A 23,395-nucleotide genomic window follows, 5' to 3' on the forward strand; every position below is an offset into this window, starting at 1 on the left:
TGTGCAGAGGAGTCTCTACAATAGGAGGGCAGGATGCCATAAAAACAGTGGCATATTTCTTAGCATAGGCTCAGAGTTCTCAGACTGAGTTATGTCAGGAAATACAGACAGAGCCTATGAACTTGTTTGCCATTATCAGTGCTCTCACTGATCTACCTCCATACTCCATAGATGTCTGTGCTGCCCCTCAGGAGTTAATAGAAGTGAAGTAAAAAATATGAGTACACTCTAGAAATGCATTCTATAGCTAAGACATTTGGAATAAATTCAACTACTCCTCATCTTGACATGAAACCCCCATAATCTACTGAAAGAGCCCCAGCATCCCAAGGCACCTTGGCCATGAGCAGAAGTCTGCTTTGAAAATAGTCCTTGCACTCATATATAACACCTCGCAGAGCTAATGCAGTTCATCACAATAACTGCGACTGCTTTTCAAATATGTACTCAGTCAAACATGATTAACCCCCACTTTGGGGACATTTTTACGGCCATGTGCCAACCGCCTGGTAAAGGATTGGGCTCATTTTGTGGGCAATGGCATGGTGTCAGAGCCGGAGGCAGAGGACAGGTCGCAAGTACTGGCCGATGGAAAAATCCCAGCCAATTTACTACTAACCTTCAACGGGATGTGAGATAAGGTGAAGCCGGATGTATATGTGTCCCATAAAGGAGCGATTGTGCAGTTGGATAAATCTATCAAGGGGCTTAAGCCAAGGCCCAGTAACTTTATTTATTATTCTCCGTTCTGTCAGATGAAAATAATTGTGATGTAACATCTAGTACACCCTATTTTGCTCGGAAGACGTTTAGTGGACCATGTGTGTGTAAGTCTGTAACTACTTATGTATAAATGAGAGCACACATAAGGTCAGTGCATTGTCCTCTCATTCTGAATGATTCAATGTGGACAAGACAATTTTTCAAGAACATATTTTCAGAACTGACATAGTGACATGACAGTCACCTGTATGTACCTCTTTAAACAACCTGCTGTTAAATTTCTGTAAAGCACTTAATGAATTGTTGTGAATTCCAATACAAAATACTCAGCTTTCAAACATTATAGAAAAGAATGTACTCTGAAGTACTTTGAAGTACACTGTGCTGACAAGCCAAATAAGACTTTAATTGAAATAAAATCTGAACAAAAGCCCAAATATACCAGTTCTCATGCTAAATAATCCACATTTCAGAAGATGGAACTTGTCAAATTCTGGCATATTTGCTGAATCACTTAAGAGAATCATAAAATGTTTCCAATTTTACAAACTAATTATAAACTAATTGTTTCATCACTGATATCAATCTTAAAGTCCTTACTTGGCTGATATTCTAACGCTAAATATTAGCTGGATGTTAACAGAAAAAACTACCCTGCACAAAGACCAGGGCTCAGTTAGATGGAGCAGTCCTCCAAACAGTCCCTCAGAGTCTGAGGAACTTGGAGCCAGAGCAGAGCTTACTGTAAAACACAACCACAGATCTGAAATGTGTGGGTCAACCAGAGTACGCAGACACCATGCCCTCCACATCACTCCAAAACATCGACAGAGTTCCTTCTCACCCCACAATGTTGACAGAGATAAAAATTTGAGTCTGACTCTACACAAAGAGCCTTTTTATGATACGGCTCATAATAGCAATAAACACGATAAGGGATAGGCAAGGCTACCATTTCTGCACATTATGTATTCCACTGCCTCTACTAGGAGGTAAACAGGGCTGAATTGGATCTGAACAGAATCTGTATTGGTTTGATACAGATGACATTGTGTTGCAGTTAAGATTTTTAATAAGAGATTAATCGCGCCACAAAAAAAACAACAGCTCATTTACAAGTCAATGGAAACAAGTCTACCTGATTTCCTGTGAATATTTAGTTGGGGGATAAAAATGCAGGGAGACAATAGAGGCGGCCCACATTCTGGTGCTGTGGGCCTGTGTGTGCATCCACAAATCTGTGTGTGAGGCTGAGCGAGCAAGAGAGACTCTTTTAAGCTCACTTTCAAAGCTGCAAGCTGATCATGAATATTTAAAACTAGGCAGATATCTGAAATATAGTTTGGGTACCGTGACATTTTTTTTCTCTCCGTTTTATGCATGCTCAATTACCAGAGAGTAAATCTTTTAGTAAGATCCAGGGTATACAAATAAATAGCGTATTTTAAGCTGTGGCTCATTTACTCTGAAGTGTGGTTTTCATTCCATGCATTTGTCAAGTGAATTAAAAAATATCAGAATAACTGCATTTTGAATGATTAGGAGCGTACACCAGAGAGTATAGGTGTATGCAAAGTAAAGCCTTTAGGCTGGATGCAAAATGAAAAGGTGCTGCTGTACTGCATAAGGATGGGCGGGTGGGTGGAGGCAATTTCTTTAGCGTGTGGGGCAACTTTTAGTCTCACTGTTTACTCATTCACTAATAGAGTCATTCCCAAGTTCCCCAAGGTGTTGGTAATGAGAGGGCATCTCTCCTTCTTCTTGTCAAGTTTTGGCGCTTACTTCTCTTTTACTTCTCTGTCATGCACTATTCATGCTCTGGGTCTGTGTTGTGTTGCTCTGCAGGTGGTTAGGAGGGGGATGCAGATGAAATATGGATTATCTCCTCTCAGTGCCTGGCTAAGCCCCACTTTGCTGGCACCGCTGCTTTTCAATGTAGCTCCCCTCCCACTCAGCCAGCCAGCTGCAGGGCCTAGCATCTGTCTGCTAACCCCCCGCCCAGCCTTTAATCAAGCAAACACACGCACACACACACACATACATCTCAATCCATCTCCCCCCACTCCCGTATCAGCTGCGTCTGTTCTGTGCAACAGGAAATGCTGGCTTCTGAAGATTTACTGTTGGTATCTAGTAAACAGGATCTTGACCCGAAAGAGCTGTTGGCTGAAAGAGGAGTAATGACAACCCACAGAAGTGCCCTATTAAGAGATAGGTCAGGGTAGTTTGGATGACAGATATCATCCAAACCCCTGGTGAAGACATGTCTCCTTTCAGGAAGGAAATCTCAGCCCAACCCTTCAGAGTCCTCTGGGACACCGGCCAGAGCTGCTTCTAATCCTACACCCACACAGATCCACAGTCAGTCAGCCTCTAGATTCAACCTTCCCCTACTCACTATGGATTTATATTTAACAACTCAGACATTTTTTTCATTCATGTTGGTAATAATAGCATAACCCTTATCAAGTCGGCTGAGGGTGTTGCGTGGAATGCATCATTATTGATGAACGGATGCTTGACAGGACAGGAGACACAAATAGTCAAGACTAAAACAAGGCTACACACACACACACACACACACTGAGGTTATAAAAACACACAAACATACACGCACCCACACACACACACACACACAGTGAGCTCATGTGGAAAATCTCGATGTGTTCCCAGATATAACCAAAGACTGCAATTATTCTGATGAGAACCATAAAAAAAAACTCAATCGCCAAAAAACGATGAAAAAACATTGAAGTAGTAATAAACTAGAATATACTGAAAAGGATGAAAACATTTTCTCCTCTCAAATAACATTCAGTTGTCAAAACGAAAACATCTTTGGGTTTATTTATATGCTAATTACTTTTTGCATAACTGCCTTGATTAACTGATTCATTGTCTAGAATGAATGGATTATGGTCATTAAACATAATAAAACACTGAAACAATCCATAGTCCAAACAAATTCCATTTACTAAGACAAGCTGCTAACTTGAAAAGCTGAAACCATCCAATGACTTGGCCTTTTTAGCTTTAATAACTGAAATGAATAATCAATCAATAGCTGCCATTTAATTTGCTTTTGATTGACTAATTAATCAATTAATGATTAAAGCTCTGATCGAGATGTGTGACGTATTGTAGATTGAACTAAAGGTGGTTGAAGGTCATAATAGAACCACAGCTCTGTATTCTGCTAAGAGCTCAACATACATAATAAATAAGGAGCACATTGGTTGTTCGGAGATGTTGTAAAAAGTGAAACACGTGATTATAACAGTCTCACTGACACACACTCTACGGTGGATTGTTTGTAGTGAAGAAATAAAACAAACTACTGTTCATCTTCCTAAAGGACCTTAGGGGATCCTCACACTCCACTTTGTGATACACTCACACCACTTTAACCCCGGGGACCATGTACAATATAATACTAATTATGCAAAGAACAACAATCATTATGGCACACTTCACTGAGTGGTGCTTCGGGCAAGTCCATGACCTGAAGAAGCAACGGCAACAGGCAGCAGATAGAGGCCCTGCGCCTCCCTGTCTACAACTGCCATTATCAGGAACACTAAGGAGCGTGTGTGTTTTTGTCTCAGTCAGACAGAGGATGTCCGCTGCGAGCCAGCTATCTGATTACCCTCAATTCCAAAACCATGCTACCACCCTAAATCAGTTAAGCCTCATTTCCCTCAAATAATTGACAAAAATACGGGTATTTTCCAGAGATGATGAACACGTATGTTTAGCAATTCTAATAAAGCCTGAAACCAGGAAATAGCCTGTTATTCTCCGGTGTATTTCAGGTTATTTATTAAGTTATTGTTTGGGTACTTTAAAATTCATATCATATACCAAAATTCCCCTAATGTACTTTTGTTCTGACGCGCTTAACCTAACATTTATATCAGATAAACATCATCCAAAAGGCACAGTTAACCAGTATGGAACACCGCTGTGAATGTGAGACTCTTTATTATACCAAGTCAGAAAGATATGACTAATGTCCACAGTGTAGGGATAGACAAAGTCCTTAACCTCAGGTATGTGTGTATCTTATTCCAATGGTGGTGTATTGCTGGCACAACATTATAAATAGTGGAGGAGCTGGGCCAACTAAACACAGACGGGAAGGAAGCCTGGGTGGTTGTCACTTTCCTGCTGTCTGACCACTCTGGAATCTAACCCCACCCTGGCAGCCTGAATCCATAAAGAAAGCTAACTACTGCAGTTCAGCAAATCTTATACAAGATTTGCATTCTCATCATTATTACATTCATTGTTTTTATTTCTAGAAAAGACATTTAAATCTTAATAAATAGGAGAAGATGGTGAATATCCCTTTATATCCTGTTTAATCGCATACACTTGGTTTTAAACATGGCTTTGTGCGTTTCCATTTGGAGTATATTCAGTTTTTTTATGTACATTTTGGTAGAAGTTTGGCTATCCTGGCTTGAGGACACATCAGTATTTCAAACTTGGTATTTTGGTATTAAATAAGGTTCTCCTGTAAGGGATTTAAAATAGCTTAGTCTTAGAAAACGAGGGTTGGGCTGAAAACACATCAATCTGCTACTGTTCCAATTTAGCCAATGCTTCATTACGACTGTGAGAAGTCAGTAAACTCCTGAGAGTAAAGCAGTGTTGTGTGCTGACCCAGTTGGACAAACCTGACAAACACATCAGCTCTCCTGTAAGAAAGCAAACTTTAATGAGCACCCTCCTCTGACTTTTTGTGAGGAGCCGGGCAGAGGTTTAGCAAAGGCTGCAACATCCTGGAGGTTACCTCTGCTATTACCTCTGCACCAGCTGGCAGGGGCGGCTGTGTGTGTGTGTGTGTGTGTGTGTGTGTGTAAAAGTCTTTGGTTAGCAGAGGCCCATGCTCTGGCCCACACAGAGAGAGTGGGGTCCACTTAAGGGGGAGCGGGCCTCTGTCTGAAGGCTTAAAATAGAGTGGAGGGTGTGAGATGACTGCAGCCAGACTGAGTTTGTGGAAAGCTTTTGTCAGGAGGTGGGTTTGGGAGGAGGAGGGTGTTGAACTCAACAACTCTCAGCATGTTAGCGGGGCTTGAAAATAACTCAATATAATGTTGTATCCAGATACATGTACTGTGTCGATGCAAATACACACAAGTTCTTCATAGTTAGAGGAGTGGCATGACAAACTTTCCAAAACAGCATTTATATCCAGTTACTAACACAGCAGGAATCATGAAACCGTTTCAGGTGTTAGCAGCTCCTTAAAGCAGAATGAGGCGGCTATCACTGCAGGTTTTACAGACTCCTCAAGCTGCTGTGTAAAATCGCACCATACTGGAATAATTTGCCCAGTAAGACAACTCTGTTCATGATTAGGATTATAATCAAGAACATTCACTAGCTGTGGATACAGGGGAAGGTCCCTCTCATCAGAGTTCTACAAGGCTGAATGGCCAATACCTAACTTTAAATAAAAGTCTTCAAATATTGGCTAACACACCAATGTTCCCGGCCACAGCGGGTATTTCACGTTTCTCTCGAACACATCACATCGCAAGTTGAGTCGCAACAAGTAAATACTGGATGGTGACAGCCTTTACCGATAATCCTAAAGGAGAAAGAGCTGTATGAAGCCATCTTTGGCAACGGAAAAGCAGGCACACAATCGAAAGCAAATCTTTCTCTTGGAAAACAGAGTGTCACCACAGGGCTTTTTGTCAGCCTTACACTGCCAGAATGGAGCCAGATATGCAAGTTTCTACAAAAGGTCCTTGTCAGCTTTTCATACAGGACTGCAAAGGTTACAAAAGCACTGCGTAGGAGCTGACTTGCAGGGCTGGACCGACACCAACATCATGAACTACATCATGCACTAACACCCTGTGCTTTTGTGTCTTTAGCATTTTGTTCTTTTCCTTGATGCGTCAGATGGAATGTGAACTTCATTCACAAAGATGGTCTCTGTTAAACATTGTATTAAAACAGCTTACATACAGACAATGTCAGTATTTCGAACTTAAGCTAATAGCTACAAACCAATAAAATGACTGCTCAGAGTTTTCTTAAAAACCATATGATGATAGGGGCTCAGAGGGTTTCTATACAGAGACACGAAACTAAACATTGAATTCTTGTCTTGGATTTTGGACTGTTTACATCTTAAAATATTTATCTGGACATACCGTTGTGCTGATTTCTTTGAAAGTCAATTCACGTCCAAACCCTTCACAGCCACATGAGCAACAGGGTTTGCCAACAAAGGCGGCAGTCAAGCTATTGGCTCAACACCTGACGTCTCTTTCTCGTATCAGCTTGGCCGAGCAGGCGCTTCGATAATCAGAACATGTTCATGTTTGACAGCTGAGTTTGGAAAATAGAGAGAGAACGAGAGAGACAAGCCTGATACCACAGGGACACACACCATCTCCCTGATCGGAGACATCATTAGATTGTACTGCAATTACTATAAGTGTCTGTGCACTATCCGGGCTGGGAACACCTGAGCACTGTGGAGCATGGTCCTTTCAGTACGACTGGCAGAGCTGTGAGCCCATGTCCCACTGCGAGAGCAATTTCAGTAAATAAATAAGATGTGTAACAATTGTTTCACTCCTAAAGCAATGCGAATGCTCACTCATTTCATTAGGCTGAAATTCTGACATTGACAAAGAGAGACAAGACAGGGCCTTGAGCACTGCGTGCCAGTGAATGGTTATGTAGACAGCAGACAGGCACCATCCAATAACAAAATGAACACTCTATTTTATTTTGGATCCCTGGAAGCAATGGGGTTGTGTTTGTCTCTTCAATCGGAGCTGATTTTTATCTAATCGCCAAACTGCTGCGTGCGGATCAACTGCTCGCTGGAATGCCCCGGTCATGGTGAATATTTCATATGAAGCCTATTGTTGCCTACCCCACTGGGGCCTCAGCAAATGGCCCAATGAGGGAGAAAACAGTGGAGTGGATTCCACAGACCAAAGCCCATTAGTCCACTTGCCTCAGGAAGGCACTAGGCAATATTTAAAAAAGGATGAACAAAAAATGTTCAGGCCAGTGATGTAGTGAACGAAGACTGAAGAAGGATGATATCTGAAGACCTCTGCTAAATCTGTGGAATGTTTCAAACAGGGAACAGTCTGTTCAACATTATGATCCAAGGATGCAATGAGGAAGTCTACCCAACACCCCCACAAATGGTTCTCAACACACTGGGAAAGAAAAAACGACAACTAGAGTGACAATGTATCAAACTGTTGTCATCTGTGCTAACGCAAACAGAGGCCATACTGTTCCATATGAAAGCAACACTGTCATGTAAACAGCTTTAGCACATTGTTACATATTTGCATCCAAACACAATTATCTTAACATATGTTCACTCTAATAACTCCAGTTTTTATGTACATGCAAATTAGAAATTAACAATGTGATCCATAAAAATGTGAAATAACTAGAGCTGTGAAAAATAACGTGTTAACGCGTTATGATTAAATTACAGGATTAATTCGTTTTTTTTTTTAAACGCATTTAACGCATGCGCAGAAGGACCTTCCAATTCCGCCGCCTCTGCACTAGTTGCCGCTCGCCGGGTGACGCGTAAGCGACGCCGAAGCGAGGCGTAAGCGCAGCGCCAATCCTCTGGCTCCCATCCACTCCCATGTTAAACCGCAGCGCTGAACACACCGGAGGCTGAAGCGTAGCGTTGTGCCGCGGCTGTCTAGCGCCGTGAAGCGATCGTTTCGGCGTCGAGTCTATTTTTTCCGCTTGACGCGAGCGTATCGCGACAGGAAACACACTGAAAAATGATTTTAAACGATATAGATGACATATTTTATATGATATAAATGATCAAATATGCATCCCATACTTTGTATTCACATTCTGTTGTCTTGGAGTTTTAATTTTACCACTTTTACCAAGCACATTATTTAATGTCCCCCTCTGCCCATCCACTACAGCCACACAAGCAGTCATAAAGATAAAAAAGAGAGGGGGGGGGGGCTACGTATTCTCCACATAGGCTTGAGTGGAGAATACGTAATTTACCCTCGACACCCGACATTTACCGGAGCAAACAGCGGAGAAGTTCTTCAACATGGATGACATTAAATTAATCATTGAAGTGGAGAAGTAACTTGAGTTGTTGATTCTCAGCATATGTTGTATAAAGACAACACCAAAAAAGACACATGTTGGGATGCTGTTGCTTAATGTTGGAGCAACAAGTAAGTATATGCTTGAAAAAAATGATTAAATGCCGTTTTTACTGCAGGCTGATAACAGCAGAAGTACGTGATATTATAAGTAATGCGCGGCGCTTCGGCGTCGCTACCGCGTCCGGTGTGACCAGCCAAGCGCCGGCGCGCCAGGGATTAGCGCTTACGCCACGCTTCCGCGTCGCTTCCGCGTCCGGTGTGAACCCGGCGTAACCACCGCAACGGGAAGCATGTGTTGGTCGGCGAGGGGCGTTCAAGTGGAATGCGCCAAACCAGACTCACTCGCAGGACACATTGTGCAAAAGAAGCGGTCAGCTTTACTGTCAGAGAATTTGAACAAGTTAGTTTGCCTCACCAACTGGCTAAAGAACGAGTAGCTAAGAGGGCCTTTAGAGGCATTAGATTGTATCATGGTGTGGTTAATGGTTGTGTGACAAAAAATAAAAAAAAATTTCAACCATCCTATGGCTAAGAAGCTCAAATAATTTCTGTTTGATTTTTAAAAAAAAAAGTTTTATTCAACCACACAATGGCTAAGGAGCCCGAATATTGTTTAGGATGAAGATTATATGAATGTTCCATATGGAAAAGCAATGATAACTGCTGAAGAACTGCTGAGTTGCAGCACAAAAGAAAAGTTAAATGTCATAAATCTTGTTTTCACAAAAATATTCCGAGAAAATCGGTAATGTGATTAATCATGATTAATCCATAGAAACCTGTGATTAATTTGATTAAAAATTTTAATCATTTCACAGCCCTAGAAATAACACATATAAACTTAGACAGTGTAAAGGGAACACATTTTACAGGAAAACTAAAACCTGAATTATTCATTTCAACTTGAAAAGGATGAGTAACCCAATGTTTTTTTCGGACCCATTCCACACCACTTAAAATTTCAGTCACAGTCCCCAGCTGACAAAAGAGAAGCCAAACTAGCAGCGAGGGCCTCAGTTCGTCTGGGAGACACTCCTGAATCATCAGCAGCTATTTAGCGAGTCAGTGAAGGGCTGCTCAGAACAACAGGAAAGCTGCTTAAACTGCTTTGCTGCCTGGCAATCCATCACAGCACAGGAACGGAGCAATGATATCTGGCACATGACTCCTTTACTTCATCACTGCCGACACCTTGGGTGTAGTCCAGGAGTCAGGTGAGAACTCATGAGTTTGTTAATCCTGAGACGAGAGAAACTCTTGAGTGACCTGTTCCAAATGTTATAACTCACATTACCTGAACTGAACCTGCTGACTGGAGCATCTTTCTCTTTGTCTGCACCTGGAGATGCTTTAAATCCAGGGAACACCATCCCAAGACCTATCTTTACTAATGTTACCATTGTTTTAATTCATCAGTAATTAGTGTGAGGACAGACGGGACATGGATCCATCAGATCATTTACATCATTTATGTTACTATGTTTAGATCATCCATAGAGTCAATCAAAAAACTGTAACTGTATAATTTATAGACATAAATAATATCTGATCCACATTTAACCATAACACTTTTCCATTTGCAAATGTTACTGGGTCAGACTCAAGGCTACACCCATGCGTCTATAATTGAACTTGTGTCTTCTAATCTTCTGCTGCAGTCAACACTTTGTACACATCAGGCTAAACAAAATAAACATGTTTAAATGTAGTTAAATATTTAATCTAACAAACAAGATTCAAGTTGTATCATCCATTAAAGTCTGCGCAACAATGAATGAGTGGAAAACACTGAACAAAATGTCAGAGTATTTAGTTATTGATTCTCTTCTGCTTGTCTGGCTCTTTCACAGCTGCTGCTGTTTAAAAAAAAATGAATGTCCATTGTTACATGTTACATATTTCTCCACTGGATTAAAATAGAGGCTTTGGATTTACCCGTTGCTGTGGTGAATCGTCGTATCACAGTTTCATCGAGGGTGAGTTTTATTAATTCACAATAAACACAATTAATTCAAACTGAACAAAATTGATTGGACATAACTCTTATAAGATGCTCTGGAACTGAAATCTCTCTCAGTGTTGGTCATCTTGGAGATAAGGGTTAGGGTTCTGTCCGTACTGTGCGTTCACTTTATCCGTATTTGTGAACGTCTCCTGAATGTTTATGGTTATAAACCAAAGAGACGAAACCGAGGGGTAACCCTGGAAATTGTGGGGTGGCAGGTAATAGCTCAAGGGCGAGAATCATCGAACACAATTTTAACAGTGGTGGAACTTTTTGAAGGGAGAATTTGTAAGGTGGTAAGTTGTACTTTACTACAACCTCTACCGACGTCAACATGTTTGTTGTCAGACAATCGATTTAGAGCGGCCCTTTAGTGGATGTATCATCCAACAATTTTTTTTGAAACAGGCGACATTAATGAGCCTTAACTCCACCCTGTCCACATTTACCATTCCACGCATCTTAAGAGGAGTGTCCGTTGACCAACAAGACATGACGGTTTCCTATACGTGTTTAACGGTGTGTTTCAAAGGTCAAACAGCTACAGGGGTGCTTTCACACTGCATGCCAAACAAGAGAAGCCACGTGGGGAGCGGACTGCTATTTTCAGCTGAAAAACAAGGGCTTCAAATTCCTAACATGTTGCGGAGATTAGAGAGCAATTTGGTGGAACTCTAAGCTCCATATGGTGACAAGGTGCTCACATCTCCCTCTATTGGAGGTTTGTTTTTCTTGCCAGGAGTTTCGGCCCTTGTTTGAAAGCCAAATAAAGATTAAGCATCAGAGGGGAGTGAAGAGATGGCCAAGTAGTGTGCAGTGAAGTGATGCTCATTTTGGCCTGAGTGGTTAAACCTCCTCTCATCAGCTGCTGCAGGGGTAGGCCTCAGGGTGTGTGAGGAAGTAATGGAGGATGGAGAGGGGGGTGTGTGGGGGAGTTTAAGGGGGGTATCACATGGATCATGAGTCATTTGAGGTATTAGACCACATGGATCATGAGTCATTTGAGGTATTAGACCACATGGATCATGAGTCATTTGAGGTATTCGACCACTGTTGTTCAAGTCCCACCAATAACTCCTATAGACTTCAGGTACAACACACAGTGAGTCAAGCTTTGGCCACTTTCAATGAATGGTGGAACTATTGTCTCAATCCGCAACAAATCCAGAGAAAAAGCTGTATACTCCAATATTATGCAAATCTCTGGAGTTTTATAAGACAAGCCCCAATCGCAGTGGAATCTTAACAGGACCTCTTACCTGCATAAGGGTTCACCAAAATTGTCAAAGAAAATTAGATGCTTTAGTTTTTACTGAGCTTGAATACGAGAGAGTAGAAGCATCAGTAATGGCGTTAACAAAGCAAATGCCATTGAGGTTTTCTTGAACAACATCATACCAGATTCTCTGCATATCCATCCTTGAAAAAAGGGTGTCACAGTCGGAGAAATATCACTGACGGACTGCATGACTGTTCAATTTCATCACACCCGTTGTTCACACACACACACACACACACAAACAAACACACACACACACACACACACACACACACACACACACACACACACACACACACACACACACACACACACACACACACACACACACACACACACACACACACACACACACCCAGCAGACATTAACATGAAACATCATCTCTGCCGGATCCCTGTTTGACATCAGACGGCCTGAGAGAGGCAAGAAAGATATCAGTCCTTCGGGACACAGCCTTCTGAGTGCTGTCACCAAACCAAAGCAGTTTGTTGCATCATCAAGGCTAACCCTGGTCGTTCAAACAGCGATATAGACAGAAAAACATAGTGACAGATTGGGGCTTCAACAGCCCCATTAGTGAGACACGTTCCAGAGGCATGCAGCAATTAAGGGAGACTCTGCCTGCCAGGGAAGACTGAAAGAACCATGGGCAGGACATGTACTCATCATTCAAAGCAGCCAAGCTAAGACCTCAAGCAGAAATATATAACTTCGGGAGGAGAAATTATCCATATCAAAATACATTTTCACTTCATCCTTGTATACCAGTGAGGTGGGGGGGGGGGACTAGGATAGAACACATCCAGCTTTTGAATGTGCATGGCAAAGTCACATGGATAAGTTCCAAAAAAATCACAGCCGATTGAAAGTATCCTAAATCTATTTTTTTACTTTTCCATATCGACAGGGGACATAAATGTGTCCAGTCAGAGAAATTCCGCCTTTGGCAGATTTCTCCTGAAGTCATGAGCTCCTCTGAGAGCGAACAGGAGCTTTAGCACTACAGAGACACTAACACACTTCAAATCCTTACTTCACAATACTGCAGAAACTGCCGCCAGCAAAGTTCACAATCTCTTCCAAATACACATAGAATACACACACAAAGGCATCTGTGACATTTACTCGGCATCCACGCTGTGCATGAACACAGGAACACACAGACTCTGAATTGTGAACATATCAAAGAAATGAGGCTTTAAACTCCATCCTGCTGACTTCCTCTCCTCTCTGGAGAGGATATCTGCAGTGAAAAGGTAGAGGAAGTTGACCTCTGCAGCACCTGCTCTCGACACTGCAGACCTCTACACTGCTTGAATCCCAAAACATGAAAGCTAAGCCTCAGCTATATGCCTAATTTTCACTTTAAAACAAATCTCTTTCTTACCAAGGTTTGGGAATCCATGCACTCAGGAAGAAAGCGTATTCAAAGAAGTGAGGACTTTTCAGAGTGCACAGCTGTGGCAGAGCAGAGGCAAGAGCGCTCGGCCGAGAGGGAAAGTTAATTAGATTTGTTGGTGTGTGTTGGAGAGACAAGACAGGAGACTTGTTTCCCACAGAGACTGGAGTACCGCACAACAGCAGCAGCCGTGTGTGGCTCCAGGGATCCAGGTTCGGAGGACGTTGTGCCAGTCCTGGTGCCTGCAAGCCTCAGATTGCAATGGCAGAGTGTGGACGGAGGCCTGTAATTTCAGATCGGCCTCTGTGCACGTGCCCACTGTGATTTCCACACCACAATGTGGCAGGGGACACAATAGCTTTCTATTTGAAGACTGTCCCAAATATTTTGTATCCAACTCTAAGCCCATGCTGGGCTGACCATATTTCAGAGAGATTGGTTAGAATAATTTTTGACTCTTCGGAGAATAGAGGCAATTTGTCATCGCTAATATAGCAAAACATGAACATATTTACATATTCATCATTTGTGGCACAACAGAAAATACAGCAGTTATGAATTACTTATAGGGCAGAGCTCCACTGAGTTATAATCAGAATTAAAACATTGGTGAAACTCTGATTGATTTATTTGTTTTGGAGAATCACACATTGCTGATACCATCCAACTTTTGTAAAAAATAATGCATTTACAATCCCAGAGGTGGAATGGCTTTTTTTTTTTTTTTTTTTAAATAAGAGTTAGTTATCTCTTTAGAGTTTGTGTTAAGACATTGAAATCTATGTGACAACCAGTGGTAATATTACAGGATTCTGAGTCGAAGTTTCATTGTTTTCTCAGGTATTGGTTCAAGCCAATTCATCAACTTCTGTTTATGTTATCTATTACCAATTTCCTGAGAATCACTGTATCAAATCCATTTCTGAAAGGTAACCAACCAACTAAGTACCTAGTGAACAGAAACCCATGAGGACTGGTTTGCATCTGGGCTAAAAGGGTAACATGGGGCTACTAATGAGACTAGTTCTCAGGGTTTGATGGGTTGTCAGCCATCAAATGCAGGTACCTTTGTATGTACAGGGCCTTTGCCCATAAGGGTGTACACTTACATGTTTGTGTGTCAGGATATCTAAAAGATCCAGAACCATCTAAATGCATTTCTGCAGGGAATTGCAGAAGGAAGTAAAGCACTTAGCACACTTCACTTTTATCACTATTAGCAGTACAGGCCCATCACGAGGCCTTGCTAAAGTAACAACATGAGCGGCATGAGAACATGGCAGATCAAGGAAAGGGTGCACTCAATCTGTTCGCCCATGACTTCCAGTTTAACGGTAAGTGATGCTTCTGCATTGCACAGGGACGGCATTGATACATGTCCTGCTGGCCAGTAACAGACACTAGCAGCCTAAAACGCGCCATTGTTTCAGGGACATTGTGCTTACAGGACCATGGATAAGTGACAGGGGGAAAACAGAGGACGTGGGTTATGGCTTTGGAGCAGAGTGAGGAATGAGCGCTCCCATCTGAGAATTCGACTTTGGAATGTAGCTGCTCTGTGACCCCAAAAACACTCCCTGTGCTCCCTTGTGGCCTGAACAACAGAGGCTGCAGCTGGCCACTCCTTCGGAGGACCTTACCCCCCCCCCCACCCTCAAAACACACACAGAGGCAGATTCAAGAGGGACAGAGCACAAAACAGACGCAGAGTGGGTTTTATTGGATTAAGCCTCTCTTAACTGTACTAGAATATGATGGAAAGAATTCGGGAATTCAAGGAGGTCTGTGTCAACAGGCCTTGTTTGCTTAACTCTGAAAACTTTGCAGGGTTTAGTGCCCTCTTTTCCACACATTCTAAATCCAACGAGGTAAGAAAGAAAGGAACACATGCCTTAGTATAGTTCCTGATCAACCAGGGGATTCAATTTAGGCCCCCGCTGAATCTCTACGGATACAGGAAAATAGTTTGGTAACCAATGGCAATTCAGAAGAACAGCCACGGGGAAATAACAATGCAGACAGTGTCATGGTTATGGTGGCCAAATAACCAGTATGGAAAACATAGGCTGTGATTCTTTAGAGTTGAGTATTATAGAAGCATCATACTTGCTGTATAAACTCCAGAACGTACGTTTTCTTTCCTGATGTGTACAAGCACGGATGAAACCACTGCAGCAGCAAATTGGAGCTATTTATTTCACCAGCTGCCTTTTCTAAAACACGTAAAAGCTCAAATAATGTTAGAAAATGTCTAGTGACTCAGTGGCTAATGCACCTGCAACTTCAGGTCATGAACTGTCCTTGCTCTCTCAGACAGACACACTCTCCCATTGCATTATTACCAAATAAAGCAAAATTGTAATTTAGGCTGCTAGGTGTTAAATATTTCATCAAAACATAATGTACAAATTAATACTGAAAGCAGAATATAATATCTGTGACAAATTGCACCAATATTGAGAAAATGTGTTTATTTTGTATTGCTTCCTATGAGCTCAGTCTGTGGATCCTATTATGCTATACGTCTGATCCTGCAGGATTGAGTCACACCACGAAGACAGTAATTTGTACCCTGTTTCATGTAGCGGCAACTCTATGACACAACCTTTTCTCTCCAACTTTCTGCTGCCCACACTCCAGAAAAAGAACACACGGCTATGATGTCCTATTACCAAGCTAAAAGCTTGCTTGGCCTGAGCAACAGGATACTGGCAGCTCTAAAAGCCCTCACAAGAGTGCCAGGATTGTACGCTCTCCAATTCAGCACACAGTGTTAAGTACAGCACCTTCCACTGATGGCTGGCACCTGTCCCTCTGTATCCGCAGACCTGGCTGGCACAGATCAACACTGCACCACGCTCCACTTCACAGCCTATTACACATTCCAAACAAATTAAATATGAGGGGGTGTGATGGGCCGAGATAGTATTTCGTGGAGCCCCAGCAGCCAGCGCAGGCCACGCATGCAGTAGAGGTTCATTAGACAACTCAATAGAGCCATGTGGAATGTGCGAGGAGGCGCATCACTCCATTGTTCCCCAGTGGCTCCACTGGGAATGGGCTAAGCACAAATTAAAAGAAGTTGAGGAAATGAGTAACCATACTGTGTTATCAAATGTAACGGCACATGACAACCAGCCCAGTGTCTGGATGCCTCTGTTATCGAAACCACTGAACTGTAGACACTGTTGTCCATGAGGAGAATTGGCAGCAGTCCTCAGAATGCTAGGAACTTGTTTAACTTTCCTATTTGAAGAGGTCCTGTTCCTGGTTTGGCCGAACTCTTGCCACTGGTTACGATAATGTTTGTGTGCAAGCCCGGCGGGGGCCAGAACATGGCCAACCGTGGCTTCACGTAACAAAGACCGTTGTGGCCCAAAAGTCGGTCAGCTTACAGTGGTTTGGACTTTCCCTCTCAGTCTTTCATCCTCTCTTTTATCTTTCTCCCTGGACCACAGCCATCAGCAGTTATACAGCAACTATTATGTGTTTCCAGGTTCAGACCGACATTCCAATAAATGGTTGGACCTCATCAGCGTACTTCAACCGTCAGTGGGTCAGTAACGGCCAGTCCTCACTTAAAATTTCCACAAGCTTTGTTACTGAGCAAAACATGGATTGACACGCTGTTCTTTCAGATATAATGTTCCATTACGATCCTTTTACAAAAAGAAGAGAGAGAAGCCTGAGAAAATAATCAAAGCTTATGTTTGTGAAAATGACAGTACTGAACAAACTGAACGTTTTATCAAACGTTCAGTTAGTGAATAGGCAGCTGGTCATCTCTTGAGAGCTTCATCCAACTGCTAACAGATTCTGAGCCACACATATTATAGAATTTACAATGTAGTTTGAGAAAACATGAAGATTTAGATTTCAAGTTGGTAGCTTCAATCAAAAAAACGTTTTGTTTGGCCTCGGCTGACTTTCCAAAGCCCCAATGACTGTGATGACTCCTCACAGCAGAAATAAATAAACTGAGGATGTGTCAAGCAAACTCCTCGGCTGGCCACATGTCAGTGTAATCTGAATGTTCAGTGGACACTGATGGAGCCGTAGTAAAGAGCTGGCTGAGGGAATCATTAATCCCAAAAGCCAGCATGAGACAGATGGTACGATGATGGAGGATCGATGCTCTCTGCCATCCCAACTGCTTCCAGCGGCCGGCCCAGAGGCAGGAAGTGGGCTAATCCCTCAAAAGAAAGTTCCAGACTAAACACCCAAGAGAAGCTGCACCCCCAGCCCCCACGGCTGCACTGCTGCCCAGTACAATGTGGATGGTACTGGCGGGGGTTAAACAGAGAAAGGGAGAAGTAGGGAGGCATTTGTTCCTGGGTTTCTGGTTGAGGGAAGCTTTATGAGGACTTTGACCTTCCCCCCGCGGGCCCCTCTAAGAGGTCCTCAGCTGCAGGACAGAGCAGGAGGAGCCTATATGAACTATACATAACTGTCAAAGAAGTACCGATGCTTTGATAAAGGCCCCAGAATTAGATCCCTCTTTGATTGAGGGTCTTTCTGGATGACAGCAATGTCCCAAGCATGGAGCTCTTGAAGAGTGGGAAAAAACAGCATCTACAACAGAGACTTCACTGACAGTTCTATGTAATGTTCAAGAGAAATGTGAAGGATATCCCTCTGCTTTCTCTGAGGCAAATGGCTTTTGTTATCATAAACATGGCTTGTGTTGCTGGCTTCCAGCCGCACAGATATAAAGGTGTTTATTGGACACAGGGAAACGAATCCCACTCCCTTATGAACAGAGATGGCCTGTCTGTGCCCTGCAGACAGAGAGCGAGTAAATAAATCCGGGATCCAACTGATGTTCCTCTGGAGCCCTGTGTGTGTATTTGTGTGCTGAGAGGGGAATGGTCTGACACTGTGTCTACACCTCACCTCAGGAGGATTTACTGTATTTAGTGGCAGGAAAAACACAAAACAGTTACCCTTAGCCAAGACATCATTCACAAGTTATTGGAAGTTAACAGACCAGAATGTAAAATCCAATGCTTTGGAAAGATGTGTATTCAATCTGTGAATGTATAGAGGTGTTATACTGTATGCAGCCTGCACACATTTTTGACAGCAGGTACGTTGTAAAGCTGAATATGTAAGAAAAAAAGAACTGCTCCAGCAAGCTGATAAGCTGCCATCTCATTAATGCACAGCTTCATCTTCCCCGGCGCTGTTTCCAAACATAGCAGTATGAGAGCATCCATCTCCAGCACCCCCCTCCAGCCTTCCAATTTGCTGCCACTCACCTTTCTTTTTAATTCTATCAGCGTGATGATGAAAGCTGAGAGAGCATTATGGTCCTCGCCAGTGGTCAGACAGTGAGTGAACGATCGCACTGTCATTTATCCAAGTGTGTTAGGACCGAAGAAATGGGGAAGTCTGTTGTGCCAAGGGATGAGTGGCACACAACTACAGAGTAAACACCAAAAAACTTGAGGGTATGTGCATATGATCCACGGCAGAAAAAACATGCTGCACTATGTATAGTGCAGTGTCATATTGCTGGGGTCAAATAGCATTTGCACATATTTCTCAGTGTTTGTTTAAACCCACTTGGCAGACCAGATGTCTAGTTTTGTGTTGCACTGGGAGATTTCAGAAAAAAAGTTACTATCTTTGATAAAATCACCACAGCGAATGAACAACAAGATATCTTAGAGGGATGATATATTTAAAAAACTATATAAAAATCTGCACATTTATAATAACTTTATAATAAAATCACTTTACGCAACAAAAATTAGAGGTACCATTTTTTTATGGATTATTTCTTATTCGGCTTTCATCTTTTATTTAGATGTATGCAATAGTTGACAAATCAATGAGTCAATTGTGTAGCTAATGGGCTGAACCAAACAAGACGTCTAAACAACTGAAGGTAGCGAACAACTAACAGAGAATGAAAGCACAAAAAAATATCATGAATAATTAAATAATCTCAGTTGAGGACTGTTGACTAAACTGTAGCCCCAAACACTTTAAATGGTCTAAAAGATGTTCAAAATAGAAAAGTTTCCAGAGCCCAACTTGAAATTTCTTGTTTTGTTGGATGATTAGTCCAAATATATTTCATTCATAATTATAAAACAAGAGGAGAACAGAAAATCTGCATTTGAAAAGCGGAAACAAAGAAATGTTTGGTATGTTTGTTTGACTACCTGAGGATAGGGGTTATTGGTTTCAAATGAAAACCATGATAAGCCTGCAGAGGTGATAAAACATAAATTATGATTATTTATAGATGTTTTGTGCCAGCATTTATCTTTTTGGTACTCGTTGCCATGTTGTGTCATGCCCTGGGTCATGAGCAGCCATGAGAGCGTTATGGGAGACATGGGGAGAATGGCCAGTATGGACAGGCTGTGTGACTGGAAGACCATCTGGTATCACCAGTCATCAGGCACGTATCACCATATGATCCCACCTCTTCCAAGACCATCTCTCCCTGAAATCACAGCAGCACTCATAACCGCCCTACACCCATCCTGCGCCCAACCCCCCATAGTAAATGGCCCTTACACTGATGCACTCTCCACAGCTATTGACCGGCTCATATGTTTCCGGTCATTGGCATTATTCTTGTACGACCTCCACTCCCCAAAACAATGCTCCTCCTCATGCTCTACATGTCTCCAAATATTGATCTGCACACTTTCTTCTGCTGTCACACAAGGGCAGAGCCTGAGGAAAGCAATGGGAAAGAACACACAAGGAGACTTCAGTTTTCATATACTAAAACACTCCCGCAGAAGAAAAATCTTTAGTTTGACAGCTTTTTAATTTCGGTAAGACATCAGACAGCATCGGAGAGGAGGGGAATGCTGGGTCGCAGTGGCTGAGAGCCTTTCTAGCTGTCAGGCAGCTGGCAGTAACCCGCAGTCTGAAGATGAGACCTTCTTTAGTCTTTGGCTGAATCACTGAATTATTCTGTTATTCAGACAGGTCCTTCTAGCTTGCGGAGCAAAAGCAAAGTCGGGGTTTCTGATAGACCTTGGCAAGATGATGACTACTGGATTATTCATAATGTTTTCCTTTCTCCTTCACGACAAATCTGTTCTTCTATTTTTCATAAGCCCAAGCTTCTGCAACTAAACTCATAAGATAAGGGCACAACCCTGCCGGAGCAAAGTACTAAAATAAAGGCAGATTTATATTTAACTCAGACGTGGTCTGGTTCGGGCTCCCCCACTAATTGAGGGATGCAGTAATCTGCATTTACTTACTGTAAGCTGTGCTGCAGCATTAAGATGGGGTCAAGGCAGAGCAGCCTCTCTCTCTCATTTCCCCTTGCTTTCTACGTTCTTAGCATTTAAAAAGAGTATTAGAAAAAAGCAGGACAAACAGACGGCAGTATAAAGCATCACTGCTCAAAGAGGCAGCTGTAAAGGGTTAATATGACAACTCAACTCCTAATGTTGTAGAATGCCTGAAAGCCATATCCGAGACTGAAAACCAATACAAGAATATGGACGCTGAAATTGATCCGTCTATGGCTCAAGTGTGACTTGGACACATGTTGACCTCTCGTCTCCTTCAACGCTGCCCAAGCAGGTGCTTCCTTGCTGTGGAATGTTGAATGCAGGGTTGAAAAGGTCACGCCATGATGCCGGCCTGCTCTGAAGTATGCCAACTATCTCAGTCATACGGGGGGGTCATGGTCTTTGACCCACTTCGGGATGCATTTGGAGATGAGATGCTCTCAAGTTGTGGACATGCATTTCTTCGCATTCCCATAATCCAGGCCAACGGATTCCAGCAGGCAACATTGGTCCTGCTTTTGATCCGTCAACACGCACTTGGAGTACAGCTCTCAAACTTATCAAAACCAAGAGATGGAAAGAGTGAGTGTGCGAGGGAGAAATACAGGTATCTCTTGCTGGCTCCTCGAGTTATCGAGTGGCACCATCCCAGGGGGGTAGTTGTGAGCGTATTGTTATAAGAGCAAGGTGGAGAGCTGACAGAATGTTTTTGTCTGCCAGACAGGGGTTGGATAACTCCACCCCTCTCAGCCCAGCGGAGGAGAACAACGCTGATGAGAAGTTGACCTTATTCAATCTGATTTCCCCCCTCTTTTTTTCAGATATCTCTCTTCCTTTTTTGTGCATGTGAGGGCTGCCAAGCTCGGCGGGGAAAAGAGTGTGGAGATGATGTGGGCTGCCTGCGGATGCACTTCAAACACAGGGAATACTTCCAATAACGTATGCATATCATGCAATGGTACATACGCACCCACACAGACAGAGTAACACACTCGCAGTAGCTAACAAAAGCACATTCCTGCGGTATCTGTGCAAGTTCAAGACAAAAGGGTTTAGAGCCATATCTCTCGCACACAACTGGCAACGCAGCTCGGGCTATAAATCCTGTCACAGGCTCATTCAGAGCGATGATCAGGGACAAACTTTCAATACTTCACTGCTTGTCCCGTGATCACACCTCATCATTCCGTAGGATGGGACGGACAGGTCGGAGCCCATGAATGTGTCAGGGAGGTCATAAGTCACAGCACTGCGCACACACACACGCACACACACACACATACATACACACGTACATACATATACACACACACACATGACCGCCACTATGCATAACTCATGGTCATGACTATTTACAGCATGAAATGGTCACTAAGAGGTGTAAGTACATAGTCCTCAGTGTATCTGATGTCATGCAGCATTCTGAATACCACACATATGCACCCAGACTACACATCATGTGTGCACACACACACATACACACACACACACACAAACACACACACACACACACACACACACACACACACACACACACACACACACACACACACACACACACACACACGCACGCACGCACGCACACACACACACACACACACACACACACACACACACACACATTCCTGCTGAAGGATGGATGAAAGCAAAGCTCAACACAGGATACAGAGAGTGTTGGTGTGGAGTAAAACAGAAAACATTCAACACAATCCAACAATGAGGAACCAGGTCGGAGGAGGAGACGGACGAGAAGAGAGAGACAGGCTGGAGAAGATATGGTGAGAGGAGAGGGGGAGAGAGACACCGGGAGCCACAGCAGCACTAACCTGCTTCACTTCAGCAGGCATGATGGTCCAGATCTCCCCACCTTTCGTTCCCGCAAAAATAAAACCGCTCCCGGGGAAAACGTGTGACAACTACCTCCTCCTCTGGGGAAAAGTTCTCCTGCGCCTCCTCTCCTCCCCTGGCGGGCTCCTCTCGTGTGTACGCGGAGTGTTGCCTGTGTGCGCGCAGAGCTGCGGCTCAGACGCAGGCAGCCATCCTCTGCTCAGCTGCGTCCACACACACGCACTGAGACGGAGCAGCACAGGAAGCCAGCAGGCGGCCCTTTCACAATAAAGCACTCGCAAAACATGCTGCAGCTTTATTCGTGCCTCGATTCAAAACTACAAAAGAATGAGTACGTTTGATGTAGGTCTACACCATCGGGTCACAAGAGAATTAAGATATTGAGAAAAATGTTGATTCCATGTGTTTGTAACAGGATGCAAGTAAACATGTCGAAGAAGTCTATATGAACACATAAAATATCAACTCAACACTTTTGTTCTCGACCCCATTACTCATGAATTCAAGTAAAATATGTAAGATTTCCTCTGTGCAAAGTGAGCTCCTCACCTTCGTAAAGATAATCCATCCACCTGACACGTGTCACATACCGAAAGATGCTGATTATAAAGCATTACTGGACTGGTCACTATAAAAGGCAGACTCTCAAATATGCAGATCAGCTTGGAGAATGATATTTACCACTCACTGAACTACAGTTTCCCATCATGAGGTATTGAGTA

The 23,395-nt window shown here is 43.0% G+C and overlaps 1 protein-coding gene across 3 annotated transcripts in view; it reads right to left on the reverse strand.

The window, feature by feature from the left end:
* arvcfb (ARVCF delta catenin family member b) overlaps positions 1-22,878 on the reverse strand; it is a 108,194-nt gene extending 85,316 nt beyond the window's left edge. For all 3 annotated transcript variants that reach the window (XM_053420499.1, XM_053420500.1, XM_053420498.1), the window contains exon 1: positions 22,652-22,878. In XM_053420499.1, the coding sequence (XP_053276474.1) occupies positions 22,652-22,672 (21 nt within the window). In that variant the 5' untranslated portion in view covers positions 22,673-22,878. The remainder of the gene's footprint in view (positions 1-22,651) is intronic.
* Positions 22,879-23,395: the final 517 nt, after the last annotated feature.

Source organism: Pleuronectes platessa, chromosome 4 (genome assembly GCF_947347685.1).
Source record: "Pleuronectes platessa chromosome 4, fPlePla1.1, whole genome shotgun sequence".
Taxonomy (NCBI): domain Eukaryota; kingdom Metazoa; phylum Chordata; class Actinopteri; order Pleuronectiformes; family Pleuronectidae; genus Pleuronectes; species Pleuronectes platessa.